Source organism: Lampetra fluviatilis, chromosome 57 (assembly GCF_964198595.1).
Source record: "Lampetra fluviatilis chromosome 57, kcLamFluv1.1, whole genome shotgun sequence".
Classification (NCBI taxonomy): Eukaryota; Metazoa; Chordata; class Hyperoartia; order Petromyzontiformes; family Petromyzontidae; genus Lampetra; species Lampetra fluviatilis.
Genome location: NC_136331.1, coordinates 6,319,061 through 6,347,018, shown reverse-complemented (window position 1 = coordinate 6,347,018; position 27,958 = coordinate 6,319,061). Strand labels below are relative to the sequence as shown.

The 27,958-nt window shown below is 50.7% G+C and overlaps 1 protein-coding gene across 5 annotated transcripts; it reads right to left on the bottom strand.

The window, feature by feature from the left end:
- Positions 1-3,420: 3,420 nt before the first annotated feature.
- SLC5A3 (solute carrier family 5 member 3) lies at positions 3,421-26,774 on the bottom strand. Of its 5 annotated transcripts, XM_078880368.1 has the most exons (6): positions 26,607-26,774; positions 20,205-20,401; positions 18,374-19,530; positions 14,198-14,502; positions 12,530-12,760; positions 3,421-11,574 (listed from the first exon to the last, which is right to left on the bottom strand). In XM_078880368.1, exons 3-6 carry the CDS (start codon positions 18,684-18,686, stop codon positions 10,132-10,134), a joined length of 2,292 nt encoding a protein of 763 aa, XP_078736494.1. In that variant the 5' UTR covers positions 18,687-19,530; positions 20,205-20,401; positions 26,607-26,774; the 3' UTR covers positions 3,421-10,131. The 5 variants fall into 5 exon arrangements, with proteins under 5 accessions (XP_078736494.1, XP_078736495.1, XP_078736493.1 ...); XM_078880369.1 differs by having other exon boundaries at positions 20,305-26,774; XM_078880367.1 differs by lacking the exon at positions 20,205-20,401 and having other exon boundaries at positions 18,374-19,535.
- Positions 26,775-27,958: the final 1,184 nt, after the last annotated feature.

Below are 27,958 nucleotides of genomic sequence, written 5' to 3'. Positions count from 1 at the left end.
CACCTGATGACGGAGACTTGTGTTGCCTCCGAAACGTCGTGATTTTTTATTTTATTTTATTTTATTTTCATTCATTTTGATGTTTTACCTACGTGACTTTACCGAAAAAAAAAACCTAAGAGATTAGCATGTTAATGTAAGAACGAAGAGTAGTGCAATCCAAAGACATGAAAGCACAATCCAGAGGACATGTGAGCATCTAAGAAAGAGGCATAGAGAGAGAGAGACACACAGAGTCGGAAATAACAGCTGACATAGGCAGGTAGGATGGAAACATCACAGTCAATTAAGATTCCTGCAGTCACGAAGGCTTCAAATCAAGATTGATGTATCTTCCTTTGACAAAAAGTTTAACTTCATCCACACTTTCCCCTTCTTTGTGTAAGGTTGGTGTATTTGCAAACGTATTTGGTGGCTTCCACAGAATTGCAGAATTCCACATTAATGTGGGCCTCAAAGATCTTGACACAGAAGAGGATAGTAGGAAACAACCCACTGGTTTTCATCCTTTGACCCACGCGCCTACACCATATCAACCCCAGCGAGTCGGATTCGAGGCTATCCTTAAAGGCCCAGACAGTCCAGACAGACAGCCCAGACAGCCCAGACAGACAGCCCAGACAGCCGACAGCCCGTAGAGGCAGGGTTGTTACTGTCGTTGCTGCTGCTATTACTGGTGTTGTCGTCGCTGTTACTGTTGTTGTTGCTGGTGCTCTTGTTGCTGCTGTTGTTGCAGCTGTTGTTGCTGCTGTTGTTGTTGTGGTCACGCTCGGCCCATTGCCCAAGCAGTGCTCCAAATCCGTCGCTCGTGTTGTGTCTGTTAGTCCACTGATCTCGCTCGGGGGACCGAATTTTGCCGAGGAACTCTGAAACGATGCAGGTGCATGAACCCAAATGGTCACAACTAAATAAATAAATCTATATTTATAATATACATTTTCTCACCGGCTCTCATTTTGAAATGTGTCCCTTCCTCGTGCTTCCAAGGATTGTAAAACAACAACACAGTTTGGTTCTCAGGCATTTAAAGACACGCGTCTAAATTAAGCCGCTTTAAACACACGGCAACCGAGTGCTGGCAACGTTTACTGGGGGACTGCATTTGTAGTTGGAACGGCTGACAGAGTTGACTGGCTGATGCACGACCTGAGATGACCGACTGATGCACTACCTGACTGAGATGACTGGCTGATGCACCACCTGAGATGACTGGCTGATGCACTACCTGAGATGACTGGCTGATGCACGACCTGAGATGACCGACTGATGCACTACCTGACTGAGATGACTGGCTGATGCACCACCTGAGATGACTGGCTGATGCACTACCTGAGATGACTGGCTGATGCACGACCTGAGATGACCGACTGATGCACTACCTGACTGAGATGACTGGCTGATGCACCACCTGAGATGACTGGCTGATGCACTACCTGAGATGACTGGCTGATGCACGACCTGAGATGACCGACTGATGCACTACCTGACTGAGATGACTGGCTGATGCACCACCTGAGATGACTGGCTGATGCACTACCTGAGATGACTGGCTGATGCACGACCTGAGATGACCGACTGATGCACTACCTGACTGAGATGACTGGCTTATGCACCACCTGAGATGACTGACTGATGCACTACCTGACTGAGATGACTGGCTGATACACTACCTGACCGAGATGACTGGCTGATGCACCACCTGAGATGACTGGCTGATGCACTACCTGAGATGACTGACTGATGCACTACCTGACTGAGATGACTAGCTGATGCACTACCTGACCGAGATGACTGGCTGATGTACCACCTGAGATGACTGGCTGATGCACCACCTGAGATGACTGGCTGATGCACTACCTGAGATGACTGGCTGATGCACTACCTGACCGAGATGACTGGCTGATGCACCACCGCTCACGGCCAACACCAGTGGCGATTATCTGAACCAGTACTGGGCCTCCCCTAGGTTGACTCAGCCTCAAATGAGCACCTGATGCGGTGTGTAAAAACATCGCCACTGGGGAGACAAAGGCGGTTCGGGCATAGTGTGCCGTGCCGGCCTTCATAGGGGCTTGCTGGCGAGCAGTACGTGCCCCAAGTCTGTTAATGCTATACGGGGAGATTATTTTGTCTTTGTAACCCACCCCACGTGGACCAGCGCTAATGTCGACCAGAACTCATTATTTCACAAGACTTCGTCTGAAGTCTCAACGTTTTCACGTAGTCATTCTCTTCTGCCCGTTCGACTAAAGCAAACATTTAAATACTCGCTCACGTTACTCAACTGTTGGTGGGGGGGGAGGGCGGCCGATTTCCCACCTCACCACTCTCCACCAGCATTAGTTCCGACAATCGGTGAACCCCGTAAATGGTTGCTCAATGTATGCCCGCACACACAAACACAATTACCACTGTTGGCTTTGCTCAGTGCACCGCTGTCTCTAACAACTGTTACGAGGTGGTCTCGGTCTGCGACTTCACTAATCCTCACCCTATCGCCCCCCCCCCCCCAGTCTCGTCTTTGGTGGACGATCTTAAGTCGAGGAGGAGGAGGAGTTCACGCGCTCCACGAGTTTCGTCCACCCGGTCACCACCGTTGACGAACGCCAACAGCATTGGAACCTCATTTGCCAGTAAAAAAATATGATAATCGTTTTTTTACCCTTCTATCTGGAAACAAAACTGACACATTGTTTTTACAAGGAGTCATGTTTGCATAAACCACAATACCTGCAGTCATAATGCAAACAAAAAACATAACTCTGTATGCACTGTCCTTGACGTTGATTGGTCCACACCCGAAACAGCTTTCCTTAGAGCCTCTGGTCCAACCCATGTGAGACTAGGCTCTAAGGAAAGCTGTCTCGGGTGTGGACCAATCAACTTCAAGGACAGTGCATACAGAGTTATATTTTTTGTTTGCATTATGACTGCAGGTATTGTGGTCTATGCAAACATGACTCCTTGTAAAAAAAAAACAGGTGTCAGTTTTGTTTCCAGATAGAAGGGTAAAAAAAACAATTATCGAACGCCAACAGCTCTGTTTGGCCGAATATCTTCATCGCTGTATTAATCGCCGTGGCGCGTGCCCTGCCTTGCCAGCGTGTCGCGGTGGAGGGGAAAAACCCGACGCATCTGGGTTCACGGGAGGGCCCAAAGTTTGCGAGTCGTCGGAAAAAAACTAAAATTCTCAATAGGGTGACCGCTGGCGGCGGATTGACCAGCGACTGGGCCATTCGTTAATTTTTTTGCCGCCAGCTGCCACCGGTCTTTTGTGGTTGACCCGGGGGGGGGGGGCATTCGCCCCGTGCTGTTCCAAGTTATGCGAGGCAGCGGGAAGCCGGAGGATTGCTGTAAAAATTGAACGGGGTTGCAACAGGACGCGATGAATAATTCACGACGGGATCATTACGGTTGTGTTTTTTTTACTTGCACAAAAAACACCACCACCACCACCACGTCTCGGAATGTTTTCCAAAAGCCACGAGAAGTCATTTGAATTGGCGCGACTCGTGAGCAGTGTGCGTTGCGTTTCTATGACCCCCTCGGAAGCTGGGCCGGTCCCGCGCGTCTTCCAGGATCAGCAGCGGGGTCCGGATCGTTGTTACCCTGTACTTAGTGACAGACGCGACTCCTGTGGGCTCCGTCCTTTCTCCGTGCCCTTCGCCAAACCTTCCAACGCAAGCAATCCGAAACACCGCTTTTAAACGTGTAACGGGAGGTACATTTATCTATCCGAATCCAAAATATTGCCAATTTTAAATTTCCAACTTTTTTTTTTACAAAAAAACCCCACCGTTCTGAAGTTCAACTCAGCAAGGGAATGCCGTCGACCCTGTGACACCACACATGATTTTGGGAAGCGACCCGAGTGATCCGAGACATCAGCAGCAGCAGCAGCAGCAAAGCAACAGCAGCAGTTCCCTCGTGACAAAGAACCTAGGAGCACACGTGCTTTGCGACTTGCAGCCTCGGTCCGCCTGGCAAGGCCGCCTTGAGAACGCCTGCTGCGTGTCCACACCCAGCGCAGTTCACGAACTGAGAGCCGGCACCCTTCCCGATGGTGGTGGGACACGTGGCAGTGTGGCGTTCGTGCACAGTACACCACGCGTGTGTGTGTGTGTGGTGGGGTAGGGTGGGGGGGGGGAACTGTGGCATGATGGTTAGCGCGCTGCGCTACGAAACTGGCGACCCGATTTCCCGCTCACGACAAATAACAGCGGCGAATATTTTAACCGGTCCTGGGTCTCCTCCCCTAGGTCGACTCGGCCTCAAATGGGTACCTGGTGTGGTGTGTAAACATCACCAATGGGGAGATAAAGGTGGGCGGGTATGGCGTTGGCCACCCGGCCCCTTCGCGTGCCGTGCCGGCCTTCATTTCGGTGCTCGCGAACAGCACCTGCCCTAATAGTCCGTAAAGGCTACACGGGGGATCTTTGTTGTTGGGGCTGGTCCGGTAGCTTGCACGCCACCATCGGGATGTTTGCACATCGTGAATGAGCGCCAAGCGGCAAGTCGCTCGTTCTCACTGGGCTTCCCTTCGAACGCAGTGCACTCAAATCCTGAACCCAGTGACCCCCGCGCCATCGATTCCCGGCCACGGCAAACACATCGGTGGCGGGTACGGTATGTGAAGCAAGCGCCGAGGCTCTCCGCTTCACCAGTACCCCGAAGTGACCGTCACGGTGAAGTATGGTTGAAAGAAATCACTCCATCTGAAATGTATAAAAAAAATGTGCGTGCGAGTATTTGCTATGGTGATGTATCCACATGCGTATGTTGAACGAGATATATTTTAATGCATTTGACTGCTTTTCCAAGCCCTTTCAACTCAAATAAACAGCGATTATGAACTATTAAACAGCATCTTTTCGAGGAAAAAAATCCAATAATTATTTGAGTTTAAAATCTAATTGGAAACCCAGTGTGTGGTATTAAAGTCCAGCATGTGGATTTTCCCCAAGGATTCCACGTGGGGAAATGAAGATGCAATCGTTACCAGTGCTGCCCGATGCGGATAATACATTCCTACAGACTTAAACTAAGAAAAATCACGCGTACGCATCACCCATGCGTACGCGTGGTAGCGCGTTTGCTGCTTGTTGCAGAGGGTTCGCGGTTCTAATCCAGCGGCCGCCTGGTTATTAATGTGGTCCGAGCAATAATAATACTACGCCATACCGTCTGCTTCACTCGCAGCGGACGTTAAAGATCCCGTGACGTCATTCGCAAAGACCACGTTGCCAGGGGTCCAAATTTTCCACGTCCGAAAATTACAAAAAATAACTAAATTACGCAAACTACTCTATTGGGACTATACACAGCAGCAGCAGCAACGGCAATCACCGCCCGCCTATTGACAGCAGACTCATGACCTGGTTCACTCTTGTGAAGGAGACTTCTATACTGGCCTCTCGCGTTCTATACTCTTATGTTTTTTCGGTAAAGTCACGTAGGTAAAAATAAATAAAAATAATAAAAATAATAAATAGACATAATAATAGAAATTTAAAAAAATTCTATGACTTTTATTTTTATTATTTATTTTTTTACCTACGTGACTTGACCGAAAAAAGCTAAGAGTATGAATCCTTGCAGTCACGAAAGCTTAAAATCTAGAACACCCCGCGTTCTCTCTCACCTCGTTAAACGAAACAACCGTGAAGCCAAAGCATTCATCTTCACTCGGGATTTCAAACAGTGACTGTAGACCGGCAGCAGTCGCGCAGGAAACTAAACTATTTAAAAAAACAAACAAAATATATATATAACAGGTGTAAGGCCACACTGGCTATCACAAATATGATAGGTCAACGAAGTGGCTCATCGTATGGAAATTTATAGCAGCCAAATACTTTCAGCGCATGTTTCTAGATGTGGAGGGAGAAACAGGAGGACCCGGAGAAAAATCCACGCGACCACGGGGAGAGAGAAAGACACAAGCAAACACCAAATATACAACGGGCGTCACAGGGTCGGGATCGAACTCACGACCTCCTGTATACCAGGAGGTCGTGATACCCGTTCCCTACCCGATACCCGGCTACCCGTACCCGGCCGGGTACCCGTTTGCGACCCTGGTGCGGCCGGGTACGGGTACGGGTAGGCCGCGAGTCACTGGTGAGTAACCGTTTGTCACTCATTTCCCAACGTCTTGTCTCTTCTCACAATTCAAGTTCCTAGAATCAACCCACCCGTGCCTGCAACATGGCTTCATCCCAGAGGTCGCAATCGGGTACCCGATACCCGTACCCTACCCGTACCCGGCCGGGTATCGGGTAGGGTACGGGTACGGCCGGGTACAGGTACCCGTTTGCGACCCTGGTGCGGCCGGGTACGGGTACGGAATCAAAACCCGTTTACGACCTCTGCAGAGCCCACAATGGATTTGGCGTAGAGTTAAACACTTTAGACAGTATAAATAAGTTGCAGCGCCTTGTCAGTCCGCTGCTGGCCGTAGGCCGGCTCGTGCCATTATCAAGTCATGGGGGTTGCATGGCCAACAAAGAATGTACGTATGTTGAACTTCTTCAGCACGTTGCCAACTGTGCTGATCGGAGGTGCGGGGGGAAGGACAACGAGCTAAAATAAATTTAAAAAAAAGTGTGTCTATCTATACGATTTAAAAGTGCATAGCTCCAGTGGCTTCCTAATATCGGAAGGAAGAGCGTTCCAGACGGCCACAGAAGCGCGTCTGAAAGCGCGCCACTGCTGCGAGGATGACCGGAGTTCGCGCGATGATGGTTTGTGCTCCTTGACGAGATCGATAGAGGTCTTCAGATTGTGGACGTACACGCTCACTCAAACACGCGGAGACAACGCTCCAACACTGAGGTTTGCAACAGCCAGTACAGTATTACGATTTTTTTTCATGGACGTCTGGTTCAGGACCCCCCCCCCCCCCTATGATCCGACCAAATATGTCACAAGACCTTCCCACCACCACCAGACCTGTCGTCACACGTGTACAGGCGTTTAGAAGGCGGCAATTTTAAATGGTCACGACATCTTGTTTTCTACAGTTCACCGGTGGCTGCGAGCCACGAGCGTGCTGAAGAAAACTAAAATAACTTGGCTCACGAAATGTGTACTCCTAGGTTTTTTCGGTAAAGTCACGTAGGTAAAAAATAAAATTAATAGAAGTAATAACAGAAATAAAATAATAAATCACAAATTATTGTTACTTCTATAAATTTTTATTTTATTTTTTACCTACGTGACTTTACCGAAACAACCTAAGAGTATGAATCCTTGCAGTCACGAAAGCTTCTAATCTAGAATCATGAAATGCGTTTTGCACGTGGCTATTTCACGCGTTTGGCTGTGTCACGTGGTGGTGGAGGGGGTACTTTACGACGCAACATTTTGTCGGATCAATACGTGGGATTACCGTAATCCAAATATCGATTCTGAATTATAGGTAGACTGTTGGGGGGGGGGGAAACCCTACTATTCTTAACCCCCTCCTCCCCCCCTCTAGCTTTTCACGAGTTTATAAACCTGACTTTCGTGATTGCTATGTTAAAATCCTAAGGGGGGGGGAATCTCTGATCTGGCAACACCGGTTTCTATGTGCCGAGTGAAAAAGCCAACGATCACATGATTGCACGTGAAAATTCTAACACTAACAATCGCATGCTTGCAACCCCCACGTTACCAAATTTTTGCTGATGATATGATAACGCGTCTTATTCTCATTGGGCGATTGCCTGGTTAATTTAAGTATGCGATGCACTACGAACCCGGCGGCCCGAGTTCGATTCCCGCTCGTGGCCAACACCAGTGACCATTATCTGAACCGGTCCTGGGCCTCATCCCCTAGGTCAGGGGTGGGGAACCTTTTTTCTGCCAAGGGCCATTTGGATATTTATAACATCATTCGCGGGCCACACAAAATTTAATTTATGTTGCTGTGAAAAAAGCTCCTAGATTGATTGAATTTCGAGTGGTGCGGTTGCCTTGGCAGGGCCAGACCAAATGATTTCACGGGCTTTATACGGCCCACGGGCCGGTCGTTCCCCACGCCTGCCCTAGGTCGACTCAACCTGGTGTGATGTGTAAACATCGCCACTGGGGAGACAAAGGCGTGGTGCTGGCCACCCACCCCCTCGTGTGCAGTGCCAGCCTTCATAGGTGCTCGCGAACAGCACTTGCCCCAACAGTCCGTTACAGACTATACGGGGGGGGGGTTCTGTCTTTATATGGTTACATAAATGACCATGATTACAGGAGATAGTGTACCTAGATAGACGATCACCTGGTGAAAGCAAGGACATCACGAGAGATAACGGTATCTAAACTTGAATATCAGCCGTCGTGTTTTTGTAACCGTTCGTTGCTGTAACGTTTCGACCCACACCCCGACTGGACATCTGCGAAAGAACGGAGATTCCTCCTGCAGTATAAATAAATATTCTGATTCTGACATCAAGCCAAAGAGATAACACTGGTCAACAACAACAAAAAATTTCTGGCCTGGACTTTTGCAGCTGTTTTAGACTAATATCAGGGTGCTGATTCCAAATCTGATTTCAGATTTGCTCTATCACATCTCGTTTTATGCTATCGGCATACCCCATTTTCATTGATTTTACCCAAAATTAACTCTGTCACTTATGATTGCAGGTTGTTGCGAGTCAGCGACTGCTTTAGTGTTAAAATATGGTGCTGTATTTTTAGGATAGTGCGTTTATAATATAATTTTATGTAGATATCCGCATTTATTTAATATTTTTCTTCTGCAGTTTTTATTGAAAATGCAATATTTGATATCTAGATTTGGAAATCGCACCCCAAAATTACATTAAAACCGTTGGAATACCTTATGCCAGAAAAAGTGTGTTGACCAGTGTAATGTATCTCAATGGGGCTCTCACCTGGTTCATTTCAGGACATCAACCACGCGAGAATGCACCCTCAATGGGCTCCAATACGGTTGAACGCACATCAATCACATAGGACGATGAATCTCAAATGGGACTCTCACCTCTAAGGAACGCAAATCACAAGGTCCGATGAATGTCTACGGGTCATCAGCCTCGTTAGATTCAGGGGCACCCTGATGACGAAATGTTAATACCTCGCCTGGTATACAGGAGGTCGTGGGTTCGATCCTGACCCTGCCGCCTGTATATTTGAAGTTTGCATGTTCTCCCCGTGGTCGTGGAGGATTTTTCTCCGGGTCCTCCGTTTTCTGAAAGAGTATTTGGCTGCTATAAATTTCCACAGGATAAGCCACTTTGTCGAGCTATCATTTGTGGCCTGGTCGCCTCTGAAAGAAAAAAAAAAGCCACATAGCTCCGTAGGCCTTACCTGATCAAATAAAAATAGCTTGTAGTTTATAAGGGTGCAGTGTAAAAATCTATAACCTCTAAAGGGGCAGGAACAGTGGTTGTTTGGTACCAGAGGAGCATGCCATTGCAAAGAATCCTGTCACCTGTGCACCAATTATTGCCCTGCGGCAGTTTGACCAACGGAAGGAACCACCGACCCTCACTGTTGGACATCACCAAGGACACTGTGTGCCTGGTGATGCCTATCTCGCGTAATTGTTTCAAAAAGTTAGAGTGCTCCCTTCTCAAGTAAGCAGGGGGTGGGGGGGGGTGGTAATCGTCATTGGCCATCTGCCAATGCTGGAAAGATTCCACATTACAATGGCAGGGGCCCGGTCTTCTCCACCGCACCGAAGTGCTTGTTCCGCCAGAATAAAGCATCAAATAAAACAACGTCGAGTTGTAATAGTTTGGTCCAATTGACGCGCGCGATCCCCCGTAAGTGCATTTCAACAAATCCTTAGGCGCCGAAATTCAACGAGTTAAACAAAACAAAACACTTCGCAACAAACGCATTTATACTCGGTGCCGAGTGCAGAGTCTCAGGGCTACGAAAGCCCCGGAGCACGACGGAGCTTCCCCCAGCCTCCCCGGCAGGCAGGCGCGACGCGTCCGCGCCTCCCCTCGATCTTCGACGGAGAAGCTCATCGCGCGTGCCACGTGGCGGCGGGCTGGGCGATGGATCGGGGTGCGGGCGAAGGACTCGGGGGACTAGCGGATTTCACGACGGGCGGGGGCGGGGGGGGGGGTCTGTCGGCCTTCAGTCGGCGCGCAACGACCGACGCCGGCAGCGGCATCGTCACACCGAGAAGTAGACGTAGAGGAAGACCCCCACCGAGCAGATGAGGCAGAGGCCCACGTTGAGCACGGCCTTGTCCACCGGCCGCTCCTCCAGCAGCCGCAGCCTCTGGGCCAGATCCTCGCCGAGCAGCCCCACCGAGGGCTTCCCCGGCGCGCCGTCGCCGCCCGCCTCGTCCGGGTCCCTCCCCGTGCCGCACAACCAATTGACGGCCTTCAGGAGGCCCCTCCGCACGTTCTCGCGGCGGCCAGAGCCGTCGCGGGCGCCGCCGGCCCGCCGCGACCGCTCGCCGCCGAGCGGCCACTCCTCGTCCACCGCCGCGGCGCCGCCGTTGTCGGGGGTCTCGGCGGCGCTGTCGGGCGTCGGCGTCGGCGCCGGCTGGGGGCGGCCGTTCTCCGTCACGACGACGACGACCGGCGGCCGGCTTCCGTCATCGCCGTCGCGGTCGTCCGCCGAGGCGCAAGTGGGAGCGGCCGCTCGCTCGCCCCCCTTGCGCACGAGTTTGAGCGTCTCGGCGCACGTGACCCCGTTGCCCAGCGCCCGTTTGCGCTTCTTGCCGTCGCCGTCGTAATCGTCGTCGTCGTCGGCGGTGGAGGAGGAGGGCGAGGAGGTGGCCGGCGGGTCCGAGTACGTCCAGAAGGTCGTGTTGGCCACGCACTCCCTGGACGGTGGGTCGGACAGCAGGCTGGCGATGATGCCCACCGCCACAGTGGTCCAGAAGAGCGCAGCCGCCGTGTACATGTAGTGGATGCTCCGGACGACGAACGGGCGGTCGTCGTGGGGCTGCGTGCAGTCGGGCGGCGGGTAGACGAACGCGAGCAGCAGGCGCGCGAAGCCCAGCGTGGAGCCCACGAGGCCGCCGCAGAAGGCGCCCTTCTCGTTGCAGCGCTTCCAAAAGACGCCGAGCAGGAATATCGCGGCGACGGGTGGCGTCAGGTACCCGGCCATCTCCTGGATGTAGAGGAACATCTGCCCGCCCTGCATGGACACCACCACGGGCACCCACGCCACGCTCACCGCCATCATCACCACGACCCAGAGGCGGCCGACGATCATGAGCTCCCGCGAGGAGACGCGCGACGCTCCGCGCGCGTGCCTGTAGATGTCCAGAGTGAAGATGCTGCTCGCGCTGTTGAAGATCGAGTCGAGGTCGCTCATGAGCGCCGCCACGATCACGGCCATCATGAGGCCCCGCAGGCCCGTGGGCATCACGGCGAGCACAAGGCGCGGGTACGCGACGTTGGAGCAGCCCGCCGGGTTGCCGCACACGGCGGTGCAGTGCTCGGGCGACACGCACGCCAGCTCGTCGGGCATGAGGATGCGCGCGATCATGCCCGGCACCACGATCGCGAACATGGGCAGGATCTTGAGCGCGCCGGCGAGCAGCGTCGCCCCCTTGGCGTTGGAGTGGTCGCGTGCCGCCAGCATGCGCTGCACGATCACCTGCAGGGCCCCAAGAACACATGAGCTGTAGACTCGCATCGAGACCCATAGGCCGGCTTACACTTTCACGAGCCGTAGACTCGCATCGAGACCCATAGACCGGCTTACACTTACATGAGCGTACACTCACATAGAGATCCATAGGCCAGCTTACACTTATTTGAACATTCTTGGTTCTTTCGGTAAAGTCACGTAGAAGGGAAATAATAAAATAATAAAAATAAAACATAATAAAATAATAACAATTATTATTTTATTATTTCCCTTCTACGTGACTTTACCCAAAGAACCAAGAAGATGAATCCCTGCAGTCACGAAAGCTTTAAATCGAAACTTATTTGAACCGTAGACTTGCATAAAGACCAATAAACCAGCTTACACTTACGTGAGCCGTAAACTCACATAGAGACCCATAGGCCGGCTTACACTTACATGAGCCGTAGACTCAGTAGCCAATCACATTGCTTGCTCACACTGTTGAGAGGCATGAGTAGCCAATCACAGTGCTCTTGTGCACTGGACAGAGGCATCAGTAGCCAATCACAGTGATCTCCCGCACTGTACAGAGGCATCACGAGGTCCATCCGGAAACCCGGATTCTAACCATGGCTTTCGGTGGCACAGGGGGGGCGGAGGGGGGCCGGGGGGGGCGGCAGGAGCCAGAGGTCGCAAACGGGTTTTGACTCCTTGCCCGTACCCGTACCCGGCCGCACCAGGGTCGCAAATGGGTACCCGTACCCGGCCGGGTACGAGTACCCGTTCCCTACCCGTACCCGTACCCTACCCGAAATGAGTGACAAACGGTTACTCACCATTGACTCACGGCCTACCCGTACCCGTACCCGGCCGCACCAGGGTCGCAAACGGGTACCCGTACCTGGCCGGGTACGGGTAGCCGGGTATCGGGTACCCGGTTGCGACCTCTGGCAGGAGCCCACCGTTGGGAGAATCTCACCTGGTCCGTGCACCAGTACCAGATGGAGGCTGGCGTCTGGCCCAGCAGGAAGCCGGGCCACGGCGTCTCGCTGTCCCAGGGTCCCCGAAGCACCTTGAGCGAGTTGGCGTGCGGCCGGGCGATGGCCTCCTCGCACAAGGGGCCCGCTGACAGGTTGTAGGCGGCGCGGATGGCCGTCACGTTGGGCACGGCCTCCATGTAGCCGCTCCACACATTCTGCAGGCCGCCCACCTGCGTGGCGAGCGCAAGTGGAGGGGGGGAGAGGGGGTGGAAGGGGGGGGGGGAGAGAGACCGGGATGAGTGGTGAGACAGGGTGAGCGGCGAGAGGAGTGGGTGGAGAGGGGGTGAGGGAGAGAGCGCAGAGGTGAGGGGCTAAAGATTGAGTGGGTGAGGGGTTGCGACAGGTTGAGCGGTGAGACGATGAGACGGGGTGAGCAGCGGGAGCGAGAGGGGAGAGGGGGCAGCCCGTCTGGGCACGTCTGCTGTCTGGCTTCGTCGGCCGTGTGTATGATAGCAAGGGTATGAGACTGCCAGAAGGGGCTGCCATCTGGGTACGATCGCACCGTTGACTCAATTATTGCAGCGGCGTCCACACAGCAGCACGATGAACAAGACCAAAAGCTACGGCGGTGTCGTAATCAGCAACATTACGCTGTCAGCGTTTCTCGAGACGTTTAGGCCCGCGGGCCACTCGGTCGATGTAAACATTTCCACGCACCCAGCCTGCCACCCCCGCACCCCCGGTGGCAAAACGCATTCAACCGCTCTCTCCGAATGCCAGTACGAGAAAATTATTCATATTACCGGAACACACTTACATTTCTTTTTAAAGCAGCTATAAGTTGTTTTCTTCTTCTTCTAGGGATGGCATTTATATCTTAGGGTTAGGGTACTTTAATCCGGGTAGTCTACCTTACTTCATGTTTTTCATTAAATATCACAAGTACTATGATTATTTCCGGATCAGCGGTGGGACCGGGTAACCACACCAGTGGCACCAGGGGCCAACGCCGGTGGCACCAGGGGACCGGGAAACCACGCCTGTGGGACCAGGGGCCAACGCCGGTGGCACCAGGGGACCGGGAAACCACGCTTGTGGGACCAGGGACCACCCCCCCGGTGGTACCAGCATTGAGTCCGATCTGCGACACACGCGTGCGCTGTTGTGGAGTGACTCATGCAACCAGCTATGGCTGCAGAGTTTGGTAGTACATGTTGTTTACGTCGTTTATTGTGAACATTCGGTCACAGTTCCTATGACCGCCGTTTCATTGCTTTTATGGCTTTATTTTGCTGATTTTTGAAAAAAAATTCGGTTTGGCCATGTTTGTTTGTTGTAGTACAGAGTTAGACTGATGGCCTTAATCTAAGTTGTCTTGTGGTTGTTGTTGTTTGACTTGCATCCCACTGGGATTTTTGCACACAGCGTTGGTGTACGGTGCTTTTTCTGCAATATTTTGCTGTCTTTTCTTGGATTTTCTGTTTGTACATAGTCACTTTAAGATGTTTTCTTGTTCATGTTTTAGTTTTTTTGTTTGTTGCGGTTGCACCCGATTCAAGAGCCGAATGGCTCACAGGGCTACACCTAACAAATGAAACTTGAAAAACTTGAAAACTTAAAATTAACAACACATCCGCCATCGCTCGTCGCGCGGGATGTTTACGAACCTTGATGAGGCCAAGCACCATGAGCGTGAGCGCTCCGGCCACCATGAGCGCCGCCTGCAGCGTGTCCGTGTAGATGACGGCGGCGAGCCCCCCGGCCATCGTGAGCAGCGCCGTGGCGCCGATGAGCGACACGATGGACACGTAGAGGTCCCAGCCGAGGGACTGCTGGATGAAGACTGCGCCCGCGTACAGGTCCACCGACACCTTGGTGAGCACGTAGAGCAGCAGCGAGAGCACCACCAGGTAGACGCGTAGGCGCCGCCCGCCAAAGCGCCGTGCCAGGTAGCCGGGCATGGTGCACACGCCTGCAAAGGACGGGGTACAGTAGAACCCCCTCTCCTCTTTAACGACAGGACAATTGGTTCCACGAAATCGGTCGTTTAGGGACTTGGTCGTTAAGCGTGTATAGGAAATACACACATTAAAGGCTCAATTCGTTCCGATAGTATCGAAAGTTACCCTTTTTCACCGAAATGTGGAGGGGAAAATCAGAGGGCCCGGAGAAAAATCCACGTGGCCATGGAGAGAGAGTCACACAAACTCAAAATATACTCAACTATTTTTTATGTTACACCATTGGAACCTCCTTTGCCAGTAGCAAAATATGATAATTGTTTTTTTACCCTTTTATCTGGCAACAAAACTGGCACCTTGTGCGCCTTTTGGCGTCATCTGGTCCAACACCATGTGAGACTAGGCTCTAAGAAAAGCTGTCTCGGGTGTGGACAAACCAATTTCAAGGACAGTGCATACATTATCAGAGTTGTGTTTTTTGTTTGCATTTCGACCGCAGGTATTGTGGTCAATGCAAACATGACTCCTTGTAAAAAAGGTGTCAGTTTTGTTGCCAGATAAAAGGGTAAAAAAAACAATTATCATATTTTTTATGTTCTTTGGTTCTTTCGGTCAAGTCACGTAGAAACAAACATAAATTAAATAATAGCATACGACGTTTCGATTGCAACACAAGCAATCATCATCAGGTACAAATGAAAGAGAAAACAAACCTAGTAAACTCAGAAATAAAATACAATACAACACAGAGAGTCGGCTAACATAACAGTCAACACCCTACCTGGTTGATTACGTTCTTCCAAAGATTGCTAAATTTGAGAGAGAGACAAAACACAGACACGGAGACACATAAACAGAGAGATACCACAGAGACACACACACACATAGGCACACAGAGAAACAACGCCTGTGTGTCGAGGCCTTAAATAGAGAGAGAGGGGGGCAAAGAGAGAGATGGGGGGGGGTAGAGAAATTAGCATGACAATGAGAGATTTGGAGCTTTCGTGACTGCAAGGAATACTAGAACGACAACACAAGGACACACACACAGAGAGAGAGAAAAAACACACTTAATCAAACAAACTTAAATTTAGATTTAAAGCTTTCGTGACTGCAGGGATTCATCTTCTCGGTTCTTTCTGTACAGTCACGTAGAATGGAAGTAATAAAATAATAAAAATAAAACATTCTACGTGACTTTACCGAAAGACCCAAGAAAACAAACAAACTTAGTAAAATTTGGAAATGTAATGCAATGCAACACAGAGTTGGTCAACACACAATTAACACACCGCCTGTTACCAGGTAAGGCCAACTGAACTATGGAGCTCTTTTTCAGAAGCGACCTGGCAATCACAAAATCACGTGCATATTATTATTTGTATTTAATTTAAAGCAAAGGTTGGGGCGGATGCGTGCATATTCTGATCGACGTGTGTGTGTGTGCGTGCGCGCGCATCAGACCAGATTCGGTATAAAACTTGATTGACACGGGGCAAAAGTTTGGGGTGCGTCTTACTCTTCCGAGCGTCTGGAGAATACGATGAATTGGCATCTTATTTGAATCCACCCATCATAAAAAAAAAATTTTTTACGGAATTCTTAAATTTGTTCCTTAATAAAAATGCTCAATTACATCTGTATTTCTCTACTATATTTGTTTGATCTCAAATTCGTGTACATTTTAGGGCCCATGTTTCACTCAAAAATGTACTTTGAGTCTCAACAGTCTCTTAGCACAATCATCAGACATAATCAATCCACTACTAGATGGACTCCCCACGTGGTCTCCATCTCTATCCTCCCCCCGACATGGTGAAATGGTGCAAAAAATCCATCTCGCTCCAGCACACGAGACAATCTCATCGCTCCATCTCCTCCTCGGGTGTCTTCCCTTCTCAGTCTATCTTTACGTGGTAGGTCTCAACCACGAGTCATCGTCTCTTCAAGCCATGGATGCATCATCCTTCCCCGGGCCGCTAAATTTTCCTAACAGTTTGGAAGATGTCATTACCCCGCGTATGTTCTCCGATGCATGCGGTTCCTCCTTCATTCTTTCGATGCAATTCAGTTTTCAAAAGAACCTCTCCACGCTACTCTTCACTTTTCAGAGTTTGTAAATTTCGATTTCCACTTTTCGGATCCATCCGTGGCAGCAGGCGATTGCCGCACGAATTGAAAAAACGCTTTTCCTCTTCAGCTACGGCGACACGTCGCTATCCGCTGGTCTCCAGTAAAGGCCACTGCCGATGTGTCCCCGCGTTTTTATACGACATTGTGGATTTGTATTTATATTCATTTCAGGTGGTTTCGCGTTGTGGCCGCTAGCACGGGAGTGCCGGCGCGTGCGGTTCGCGTTACCTCGCGCCGTGTAATGTTACGAGCCGCGCGCTCCGGCGACGGCTTTCCGCGTTATCAATAAATCAACAAAACAAATGAATGAACCAGGTTTCGGTGTCGGCCCCAACTCCTTTCTTTAGCGAATGAATTTATGAACCGGCGGCTAACCTTTCATGTGCAGGTGGTGCAAGTTCAACAGGGCCTGAACTAAAAACTAAACTATTTTATTTTACTAAATAAGGCCCACTGATCTATACAGCTGTTTTTTTGTTCTATTAAGCGACCTGGCGCACAAGTGATAACTCAACCGAATGGCTTAATCGCGCGGAAATTTATAGCAGCCAAATCATCGAAACACATGTCGATTCTAAATGTGGTTTGGAGAATAAAAAATAAAACTAGAGAAAAATCCACGCGAGCACGGGCAGAACACGCAAACTCCAAATATACAGCAGGTCCCATGGACGGGATCGAATCCACAACCTCCCGCATACCAGGAGAGGGAGTTAACATCTCGCCACGGCGGCGCCCTATTGGCTGTTGCAGGGGGCCCAGGGAAGTGGGGGGCGGAGCGCTGGCGGTTGGCTGCGCGGCCTTAAAGTGGTGGCTTTGGGCACTGAAAGCATTGGGTGAAGTTGCCGCCACCTTTTCCACTGCAGACCAAAAAACCCAGACATTTTTCCTCAGGTCAACACTAGGTCAAATTATCACGACTGTGCAGTCTACGGCAATAAAAGTTCAACACAATATACCGGTACCAGGTCTCGGTTACAAACCAATTCTTGCCACCCGAACAGAGATGTCAATTCCCAGACTGTCCGGGTCAAACACAGGCAGGTGGCGATGTTAGAGATAACTGAGGGGGCACACACAAAGCCAAAGATCCCCCATATAGCCTTTAAGAGACTGTTGGGGCAAGTGTTGTTAGCGAGCACCTATGAAGGCCGGTACGGCACACGAGGGGCGTGGGTGGCCAACACCACGCCCGGACCGCCTTCATCTCCCCAGTGGTGATGTTAACACGCCGCACCAGGTACTCATTTGAGGCAGAGTTGACCTAGGGGAGGAGACCCAGGACCGGCTCAGATATTGGTCACCGGTGTTAGCCGTGAGCGTGAATCCAACTCGGCTCGGCGGGATCCCGTAGCGCGGTGCGCTAACCCTCTACGCTACCGGCTCCCCACAAAGATAAAACAAAGATCCCCATATAGCCTTAACAGACTGTAGGGGCAAGTGCTGTTAGCGAGCACCTATGAAGGCCGGAACGGTACACAAGGGGGTGGGTGGCCAGCACCACGCCCGACCGCCTTTGTCTCCCTAGTGGCGATGTTTACACACCGCACCAGGTACTCATTTGAGGCCGAGTCGACCTAGGGGAGGCCCAGGACCGGTTCAGATAATCGTCACTGGTGTTTGCCGTGAGCGGGAATCGAACTCGGGTGGCCAGGTCCGTAGTGCAGCGCGCTAACCACTACACTACCGCTCCCCATTCGGCACAAACCAATTCTGGCTCCCCACACACACACACCCACGCGCCCTCACCTGTGGCCAGGTAGACGGGGTAGAAGACCCAGCTGAGGAGCTGCAGCAGCAGCAGGGCGTTCAGCTCCCAGGCGGCGACGGCGAGGCCGCTGGCCGCGCCCGAACCCGCCAGGCCGATGAAGTGCTCGCTGCCGATGTTGCTGACAAAGAGCGACGCGCCCACGGGCAGCCAGGCCATGGCACGCCCCGCCAGGAAGTAGCCGCTCACGCTGGCCCGGTTGGAGCGCCGCATGGCCCACACGCCGACCGCGAACACCAGCACGAAGTAGATGCCCACGATGGCGATGTCCACGCCTTCCAGTCGCTCGGCCATGGCCACGTGCAGGGCCCCCGCGGCCGCACTGCCGCACGCAAACTCGGCCCTCCTGGCAAGTGCCCGAGCTCCTGGCTTGTTGGGTCTACAGTTCTCAGTCTGCCTCTCGGTGTCACTCGGCTTGTCCCGCCTGTCTCTCTCTCGGTCTCTCTCTACCTGCGTATTCTCTCGGTCTGCGTATCGCTCTCTCTCTCTCACTCTCGATCTCCCCCTCGTCTCTTTCTCAGTCTCTCACTCTCGGCCCCTCTGTTGTGCTCTTGTGGAATTTGTGGGCGAATGGTTGTGTCCCTTTATTGAGTTGAAAACAAATTAAATCAAAGTCGTGCTTCAGAAAAATATATACAAATATAAATACGTGTTATATTTACGCATGGCAATAAATAAGCTAACTTAGCTGGAACATAAAACGCACGATATTTAACAATTCCATTTCTTTGAATAGTTGTGAATACTAACGAAAAAAAAAGTAAACAAAAGCACAATCAACTTTCTCGCTTTCTATTAAGTCTGCGTTCCTGCAATCACCAACCCCACCACCACTTTTACCCAGGCCCAGTAAAGGACCAAGAAAATATCACCCTACTCCACAACAACACCCCCTAAATCTCTCCCAAAATCCACCACGACTGGGAAGGCGGGGCAGGGGGGTGGGTGTGCGGCCCTGCCGCTGAATATCACTCCACCTTGGTGCCAACGAACTCTACAGAATCGAGCTGCAATTCATCCCCCTGGAAATTAGTGGACCGGGTAAAGACTCATTGGGCTCGTGCGTGCGTGCATCTGCCCGTGTGTGCTTACACATGCGTGCGTGTTTAGGGCGAGGATCACAATATCAAATCTTCCTCTGTCCTAAAACAAACAACAACAAAAACGACAGAACAAATCACTTAAAAAAAATGTTTGCTTTTATTAGTTCGGGGCAAAAAAAAGCGTCGCATTCACAAGATGCGTAAGTCCTCCAAAGCGAGACGAACATACGACGCAAGCGGCCATTGACGGATCGCAAGGTGGGAAATAAAGCAAAAACAAGTATAACACGTAAAATCAAAGTTTTTCACTATAAATCCTTTATGTGCGTGGCGGCTAGAGTCCTCTCGTCCTCTGGCTTGAGATGGCTGCCACCTATGGGTCAGATGATTGCATTGCACCATTAAGCAATTGGTAATTAAATATAATATTTGTCATAAAAAGTGTAAAATTTTGGAAAAACATTTTCACGAACATTAATTGTCACACACAACGAGTTTGTGTGGAAAATGTCAGCTCGATTGGATCACGGGAAGTGGGTTAAAAAACGACCGAAAGATTTGCACGGTCCTAAGCAAGCAAGCGAACTTAATATAAAGGATTTAAAAAGGGGGGGGGGGTTGGCACTATAGGGGAGCTCCGGAGAGCGAGCAGCCCCACATCAAGGGCACCGTCGCCTACTCGACCCACGCTGGCCGGATGGAAACAAATGTTGGCCTTCACTTTGATGAGCAATACCAGAATTAGCCACTGGTGCTGCCCACTTCTCACCAGGTTCCTAAAATACCCAATTGACGCTGCCCTCTTTGGCAAATCCTCGGGTGTTGCGTGGCCAACCAAACGCTTCAGTTCGGCATGTAGCGACGAGGACCTTGCGTGCCACGAGGAAGTGGCAGAAGATCTTCCCGCTTCTCGGGAAGACGAGGGAGTACCCACGCTTTACCCCCACTGCACACGAACCAGCCGATCTGATCAAATAAGGTTGGGGGGAGGGGGGGGGGGAAACATTTTCGGCCAGCGAATATTGCACACCTTGGCACACGCAGGCCCCGGCGCCTGTCGCGACACGCAGCTTCACCCCATTACCCGTGCGAACCCAAAGCCTCGGGCGGTAGTTTTGCGCGACCTGCCCGTGCATCGCGCCACCTTGTCCCCCCTGCACCGGCGTCATTATTAAAAGCATGGCGAGTGGCACGTCCTGTCCCAGGGTGAGGAACCTAGGGGCTCCGAAAGCAAATCAGCCACACCCCTGACCTGCAGAGGCCTGTTCTCCAGAGTTACTTGCGGCCGATGGAGGGGGGAGTAGCCATCAAAAGTTATCCCAAAACTTGGCAACCACCGTGAGAACGGTCTCTTGCTCTCCTGTCTATTTTTATAGAATCGACCTCTCTCCATCCCCCTGATCCCTTGCTCGCTCTTCCATCTTCACCCCATCCACCATTTCCTGCCTGACACTCCATGCTGGCACCTTGAGGTCGCTGGTTGGGTAAACGGCTGGGCGAGCACATGGCTGCCTGGGTAAGTTGGTAAGCGGGTGGATGGTTTATTGGCTGGGCAGGTGGCTGGATGGGAAAGTAGCTGGCCGAAAGGGTGGGTGGGTGGGCGACTGCGTGGATGCATGGCCACGTAGGTGGTTTGTTAGAGGTGGCTGGCTAATAAAGTTGTTAGTGTTGCCAGGGACGCGCTGCAGGCCGCAGCCACGAGCAAAGGTCGGAGATAGTCGGAAATGGGAGCGGTGGGCGGGTGGAACAACGCACACCCTGACTCAGGAGCCACGTGGGTCTCCGTTATCGACTGGAAGCATCATCACCTTTGCACACCCATCCACATCTACGCACGACTCGCACTTAGGGGTTTTATTTTTTGCACAAGCGGTTGTGCAGGATGCATTGCTAACCTAGGACGTATTTATTTGCATTAACCCTTTCCAACCAAAGTTGAAAGCGGTTCGTTGCTTAGCTCCGTCTATCCATTTCCTTAACACAATCCAAAACGAATGGGCCGCTGGAAAAAACCTGTGCCAAAACACACCGTGTTTTTCACCCGTTCCAAACTGGCAATTAAATACTAATTATATATACACACATGACGAAGATAAGCCGCGTGGTGGAGAGCGGTCCAAGAATGCACGCGTGCGGTTTACTATTATTATTTATTTAAACATCTATAACTTGTTATGACACCGCACACTCGCCATTAAAGCGAGGATCCCGCGTCACGGTCAGGTGACCGCCAGAGTGGCTAGTTTTGTTAGCGCGCGGCCGATGAGACGATGACAAATGTGACAGTCCCGAGCCTCCTCCGCGTTCTTAAGGCACGCACGGCACGCACGGCACACACCTAATCGCAGCCGTGCACAGCGGCCACGCGGCGCAAGGCTCGCGAAGCAGAGGTCGCAATCGGGTACCCAATACCCGTACCCTACCCGATACCCGGCTACCCGGCCGGGTACGGGTACCCGTTCGCGACCCTGGTGCGGCCGGGTACGGGTACGGGTTGGCCGTGAGTCACTGGTGAGTAACTGTTTGTCACTCATTTCCCAACGTCTTGTCTCTTCTCACAATTCAAGTTCCTAGAATAAACCCACCCGCGCCTGCAACATGGCTTCATCCCAGAGGTCGCAATCAGGTACACGATACCCGTAACCCTACCCTTACCCGGCCGGGTACGGGTACGGCCGGGTACGGGTACCCGTTTGCGACCCTGGTGCGGCCGGGTACGGGTAAGGAATCAAAACCCGTTTGTGACCTTTGTCGCGAAGATAATCCGGCGTGGCAGAGATTAACGTCACCCAAGAGTGTCTACTGGCGCTACTGGGAGGCGGACAGGTAGCTGTCAGGACAAAAATGCACTTGCATTATTTGGGGAACGCTTTGATTAATTTGTCCAATTCTGAATTATTAAGTAGAGACGCGAAGAGCGATACGACTTCATTCTACAGTTTCGTTTCAAATTGGATCAAAATTGACGAGAGTTATAGCACCCTCAGCGTTAAAGGTCGGACAGATTTATGGACAGAGCCGATGCTTTAAACCTTTGTTTAAACCTTAGTTGGAAAGCGTAAAAATATATATGTTCTGGTTTGTTTCGCCTTTCCCCCGTCATTTTATTCAAATTGTGTTCATCAGCGTCACGTCGTGAGACAAAGACATGTCAATTCGGACCTCTCGCAGCAAGGCGTGGTCCCAGCCCGACTGAGAGGCCCATCAACGGAAGTGTCAAACACCTGCAGGATCGGACCAGCTTTCAGAGCTGCATTGACGCCTGGTTGAGTTCATCAGACACAAAGTGTTTGCCACAAATGAACCACAAAGCCTCGCGGATCTCATCAAGGAGCATAAAACATCATCACGCGAGCTCTGGTCATCCCTCGCAGCAGCAGCAGCTTTTGGCTCAGCCATCGAAAAAAGACTGTCGCTTGCAGACGCGCTTCTGCGGCCGTCTGGAACGCTCTTCCTTCCGATATTAGTAAGCCGCTGGAGCTATGCACTTATAAATCTAGATTCAAAACCAACTTCTTTAGAACTGGTTCGTGTTCAGTTTGTAGTTCTTCCCCCGCACCTCCGATTAGCACGGTTGGCTACGTACGGTGCGAAAGAAGTTCAACATCCGTACCTACATACAAACCTGCTCGTGGCATTCCTAAAATGGCACCCCGCACTTTTCCAGGCATCCTCGCTATCGAGATGATCGTCAAATGCCAAATGAAATCGACCTCTTCAAAAAAAAAGATGGAAATTTCTGGCCAATTAAAGGAATTGGACCATCAACTCACTGCACTTGAGAGGGATCCGGGATGGGTGAAAACCCAGAACCAGGATTTCAGTGGCACCAGCGCAGCGTCCGACTCCTGAGCGATCTGGCCCAGCTGTACGCTATCGCGCAGCTCGAATGCTTCGCATCAGTTCGCTTTTGTTTTCATGGGATTCTTGGAGTGGGCACAAATCTCTGCACCATCCCAGCAACAAAAAGAAACCTACAATAAAAACCAAGAAAGCTGGACAGCCTCAGTGGTCGCGGAGTCGTCGGCTGGCTGACTGCCACACCATGCACTGGGGTAAAGGAAACATTAGCAATTGGCTCAACTTTTTATAAGTCCATAATGTCGTTTTTTTAGTGTTGAACTTCTTACAAGAACTGCCCCCCATACAAGACCCCCAAAGGCAGGCAGAATGTCATAAACAAAGTCCTTCAGCATCCCGATACGCCTTTGTCGTGTGGGCGACGGCCGTACCGTGTTTACACGCTCGTAGCGGACTTCTTCCGCAAGATTGACTCCTTTCCGCGTGCGTGCGCGATTGCACCCAGCCCACAGTTCTGCAGCTCGCTGCCGAGCAGCAGGGCAACGCGCCTCCTTCCTGCAATCGTTGCTGCTGCTGCTGCTTGCGTCCCGGTGTTCCGAAGCCACTCAGGACCGGCACCTTCTGCCACCCTTTCGTGGCACAAGCTCCCCGTCGCTACTTGCCGAATTGAATCGTTTGGTCGGCCACGCAACACCAAGGATTGTGATTGCTAAAAGAGGGCATGGTAAAAGCGGGGGGGGGGGGGCAAGCACCAGTGGCGAATTTTGAATGCGATAAACGTGGGCAGCACCAGCGGCGAATTCTGGTATTGCTCATCAAAGTCAAGGCCAACATTTGTTTCGGTCTGCAGTGGCTGGTAGCCATCGCATATGGGGCAGTGGGACACGCGCCATTTATTTTCCACCGCACATTTGTCCAAGGATGGCGCCATCGTGAATTAATTTACTCCTGCTAAATTCGGGCCGAAATTAAAAGGGATGCATTTTTTTTTTTAAAACATTATACGCGGACATCCCGAGCAGACGACACTTGCAAGCCTCGGCCAAGCCCATCGCTCTCGCGACCTCTTCAAAAAGCGCCCGCTCCGTCAATTGGGTTTCTCGAATTTTCCATCGAGGGGGATTAACGCCACCACGACGGGTGGTGACATTTGCGCTGCGGCGGCATCGGTGTCGTCGAGACAGACGGATCGGACGCTTTTCAGAACAGCCCTCGCCGTCCACAGCAACAACAACAGCAGGGAGGGAGGTGGACCACCTCTCGAATCTAACAATGTAGCGAACAGACGCGGCGGGTGTGGCGATGTTGGGAGAGTGAAGGTGCACACTGCGCAACGAACCCGGCGACCCGAGATTGCCGCTCGAGGCCAATAAACCCAGCGACGATTGTCAGAGTCGGTCCTGGGCTTCCCCTCTAGGTCGACTCGGCCTCAAATGAGTAGCTGGTGCAGTGTGATTAAACAGTGACGCTCGGGAGACAAAGGTGGACGGGTGTGATGGCGTGCCGGCTTTTATTAGGTGCTCGCTAACTTTCCCCAATAGTGTGACGAGGCTATACGGGGGATCTTTTTCTTTGGGGGTCGTGAAGCACCCAGCTTAAACATTTTTAAAAAGTAGATTTTATATAAATATGTATTTGAAAAAATTATATTCAACGCATATAAAATAAAATAAACTACTTTTTTAATGTTTACAATTTTGCATCGATGAAAATAACAAATCTGAAAACAGCCATCCAGAAATGATTTAAGGTGGGGGGGCTCTCCCCACCTCTCCCCCGGCGTTTGCATTAAAATTAATGCAAGACAAAAACAAAAGTTGAGGATGTCACACGGACATTGTTCAGACTCGCGTTATTTTTTTGCGCGTGGTTTCTGTTCTTTTTCAGGACGGGTCTGCCAAATAAAACAAACCCCAAAGACAACGACGCAACAACAGTGCAGGGTGCAGCCCTTTTGTTGAAACCGATGTTGGGGACGAGGGTCTTGCACCCTCTGCCAACCACCACCAATCACGCAGTTCCAGGTTTGTGACCATACCTCACCACCCTGGTCAATGCGCGAGTGGTGAATATAACGCAGCGAGCACTGGATGATGGGAAATGTTGTAAACACCGTCCTGGAACAAACGATGCCCAATTGATGAACGATTTCAAAACACCATTGGCGTCATCTGGTCCAACACCATGTGAGACTAGGCTCTAAGGAAAGCTGTCGCGGGTGTGGACCAATCAACTTCAAGGACAGTGCATACATTATCAGAGTTGTGTTTTGTTTGCATTATGACTGCAGGTATTGTGGTCTATGCAAACATGACTCCTCGTAAAAAAAGGTGTCAGTTTAGTTGCCAATTGCCAGATAAAAGGGTAAAAAAACAATTATCCGATTTCAAAACAGTTTTTTTTCATTTCTTCAAACAGGTTAATTCGTGCAATAATTTGAAAGCGTTCGCTCACATTGTTATTGTGTGTAAGCCCGTCCCACCTCATACAAACCACGGCCACACACAGCCAACCCACACAGTGCAGGGGCGCATTCCGGAATGTTCTCTTGGCCAATATTGAATCACGAATCACGATTTCCCCCCATCCCCCCACACAAGCGATTAAAATGAAAGCAATTTTAGCCAATGCGCAATTATCACCGGGAGAATTATGAACAATGCTCTTGGCGATTGGTGGGGGGGGGGAGCCCTGCAAATGTTGTTTGCACGTTACTAAAAACAATTGCGTGTGTGTAGGTGCACGTGTACAATGACACACCGTGTGAACTTGAGTCTGTGCAACGAAAGACGTCAAATAGAACGAACGATACGCACGAAACTCAAAACAATGGAGTTGCTTATGCAGGACGCGGCTTTGTGGATCACGGCGACGCAGAAGCAGTCCTTCCTGTAATTATCCCCAAATGTCATTATTGTTATTATTAACGAGTGGCAGATGGTACACAATTACAGTCTAAATATATCCCGTGCAATTAGACGATCGTATGCAATTACAATGCATTCAGTATCGGTTACGATAAATGCAATTGTATGTTATTACCAATAGTAACTGCAGATGTATGCGAGTGTGCACACCAATGCTAACGATATGCAATTATTCCGTTTTAAATGTAATTTATACGAAAAAAAACGAAGCCAAGTCAAGCTAATCCGCATTAAATTGCAATTATTTCAAGAATCACACTCATTCAATTGACCCACGATTGTCGACATTCATTCGGTCACTTTGTAAAACAACGTTTTCATATCATTTCCCATTCAGCAACGGACACGAGACTACCTGTTTGCTCAGTTACATAGCCCACAAAGCGCACGTACACACACACATACACGTGTGTGCGTGTGTGCTTCGTGTTCGCTTAGCTTACCGTGTCAATGCTGTTACGGCCTGGATGCTTAACCTGGCTGGGGAATGGATGGTTGCTGGCTGGCTGGCATGGAGGGGGCAGGTAAACGCAGGTAACGGCAGAGGAGCGTAGAGATGAAGGGAGGTTGGAGAGTGGGAAGAGCGCTTTGGTGCCAGCAACCGAGGTAGACACAACCACGAGGTGACGCTGCCCCTTTAAATACGAGTGGCCCCACCCCACCCCCCACCACCTAACACTTAGCCCCGCCCACCAACCGCACCACCCCCCCAACCCACCCACCCGTACCCCCTATAGGAATTTTCCACTTGCAAAGCCGGGCCAGGAGGGGAGGGAGAGGTGGGCGGGTTCTTCCGCCACCGGAAGATGTTGACGTTGTGGTGGTTGGTTGGTGGTGGGGGTTGTTGTTGTTGTTGTACCTCCGGTAGACGTCTACCACTCTCAGGTGAATCTTCCAGAATTCTTGGGTTTTTTCGGTAAAGTCACGTAGGTAAAAAATTACAATTAATAAAAGTAAAATAAAAAATAAAATAAAATCACGACGTTTCGGAGGCAACACAAGTCTCCGTCTTCAGGTGGAACAGCTGGCTTGTGTTGCCTCCAAAACGTCGTGATTTTTATTTTATTTTTATTTTTTTATTTTACTTTCATTAATTTAAATGTTTTACCCACGTGACTTTACCGAAAAAACCCAAGAATATGAATCCTTGCAGTCACGAAAGCTTCAAATCTAGAATCTTCCAGAAGTTGGAATTTCAACCACCACCACCCCCATCACCACTGCATCCCTTCGTGTCCTTCCACTGCATCCACACGGTCACGGGATGGGTGGCTTGTTTGGCCACACTAATCACGAAAGCTTTGAGTCAAGTGTAAAGTATGTTCAGAATAGAGGGGTTTTTTTTGTTTGAGCCAGATCGCGTAAATATTTTTTTAAACCTCTCTTATGGATGATATTGCTCGCGAAAGCCTACGTGTTGAACTGTAAAAAAAATGTGTTTTGTTGTTGTAAAGATAGGGGGTGGGTTGACTTAACGAAGATGACCAAACACTCTCCCAGACAATATACTCATGTATTACAGTGATCACGAGTTCCATTTTAAGGGTATAAAGTCAACAGCAGTCGTCCTGTAGATGGACTCGCGTCCACCCATAGGAATGTGGAATTTCCACCACTGCCTCGGGGCTGTAGAGAGGTATTTGAACGCTGGCTCAATGCCCACATGAGCAGGTAGTCGACTGACGATTTGCTTAACCGGTACAGCTGTAGCGGGAAATCTCAACAACACGTGGAGACAGGTAAGGATTAGACATCTGTGGGGGGAGTGTGAAGAGCTTCATAGCTCTTCGGATTT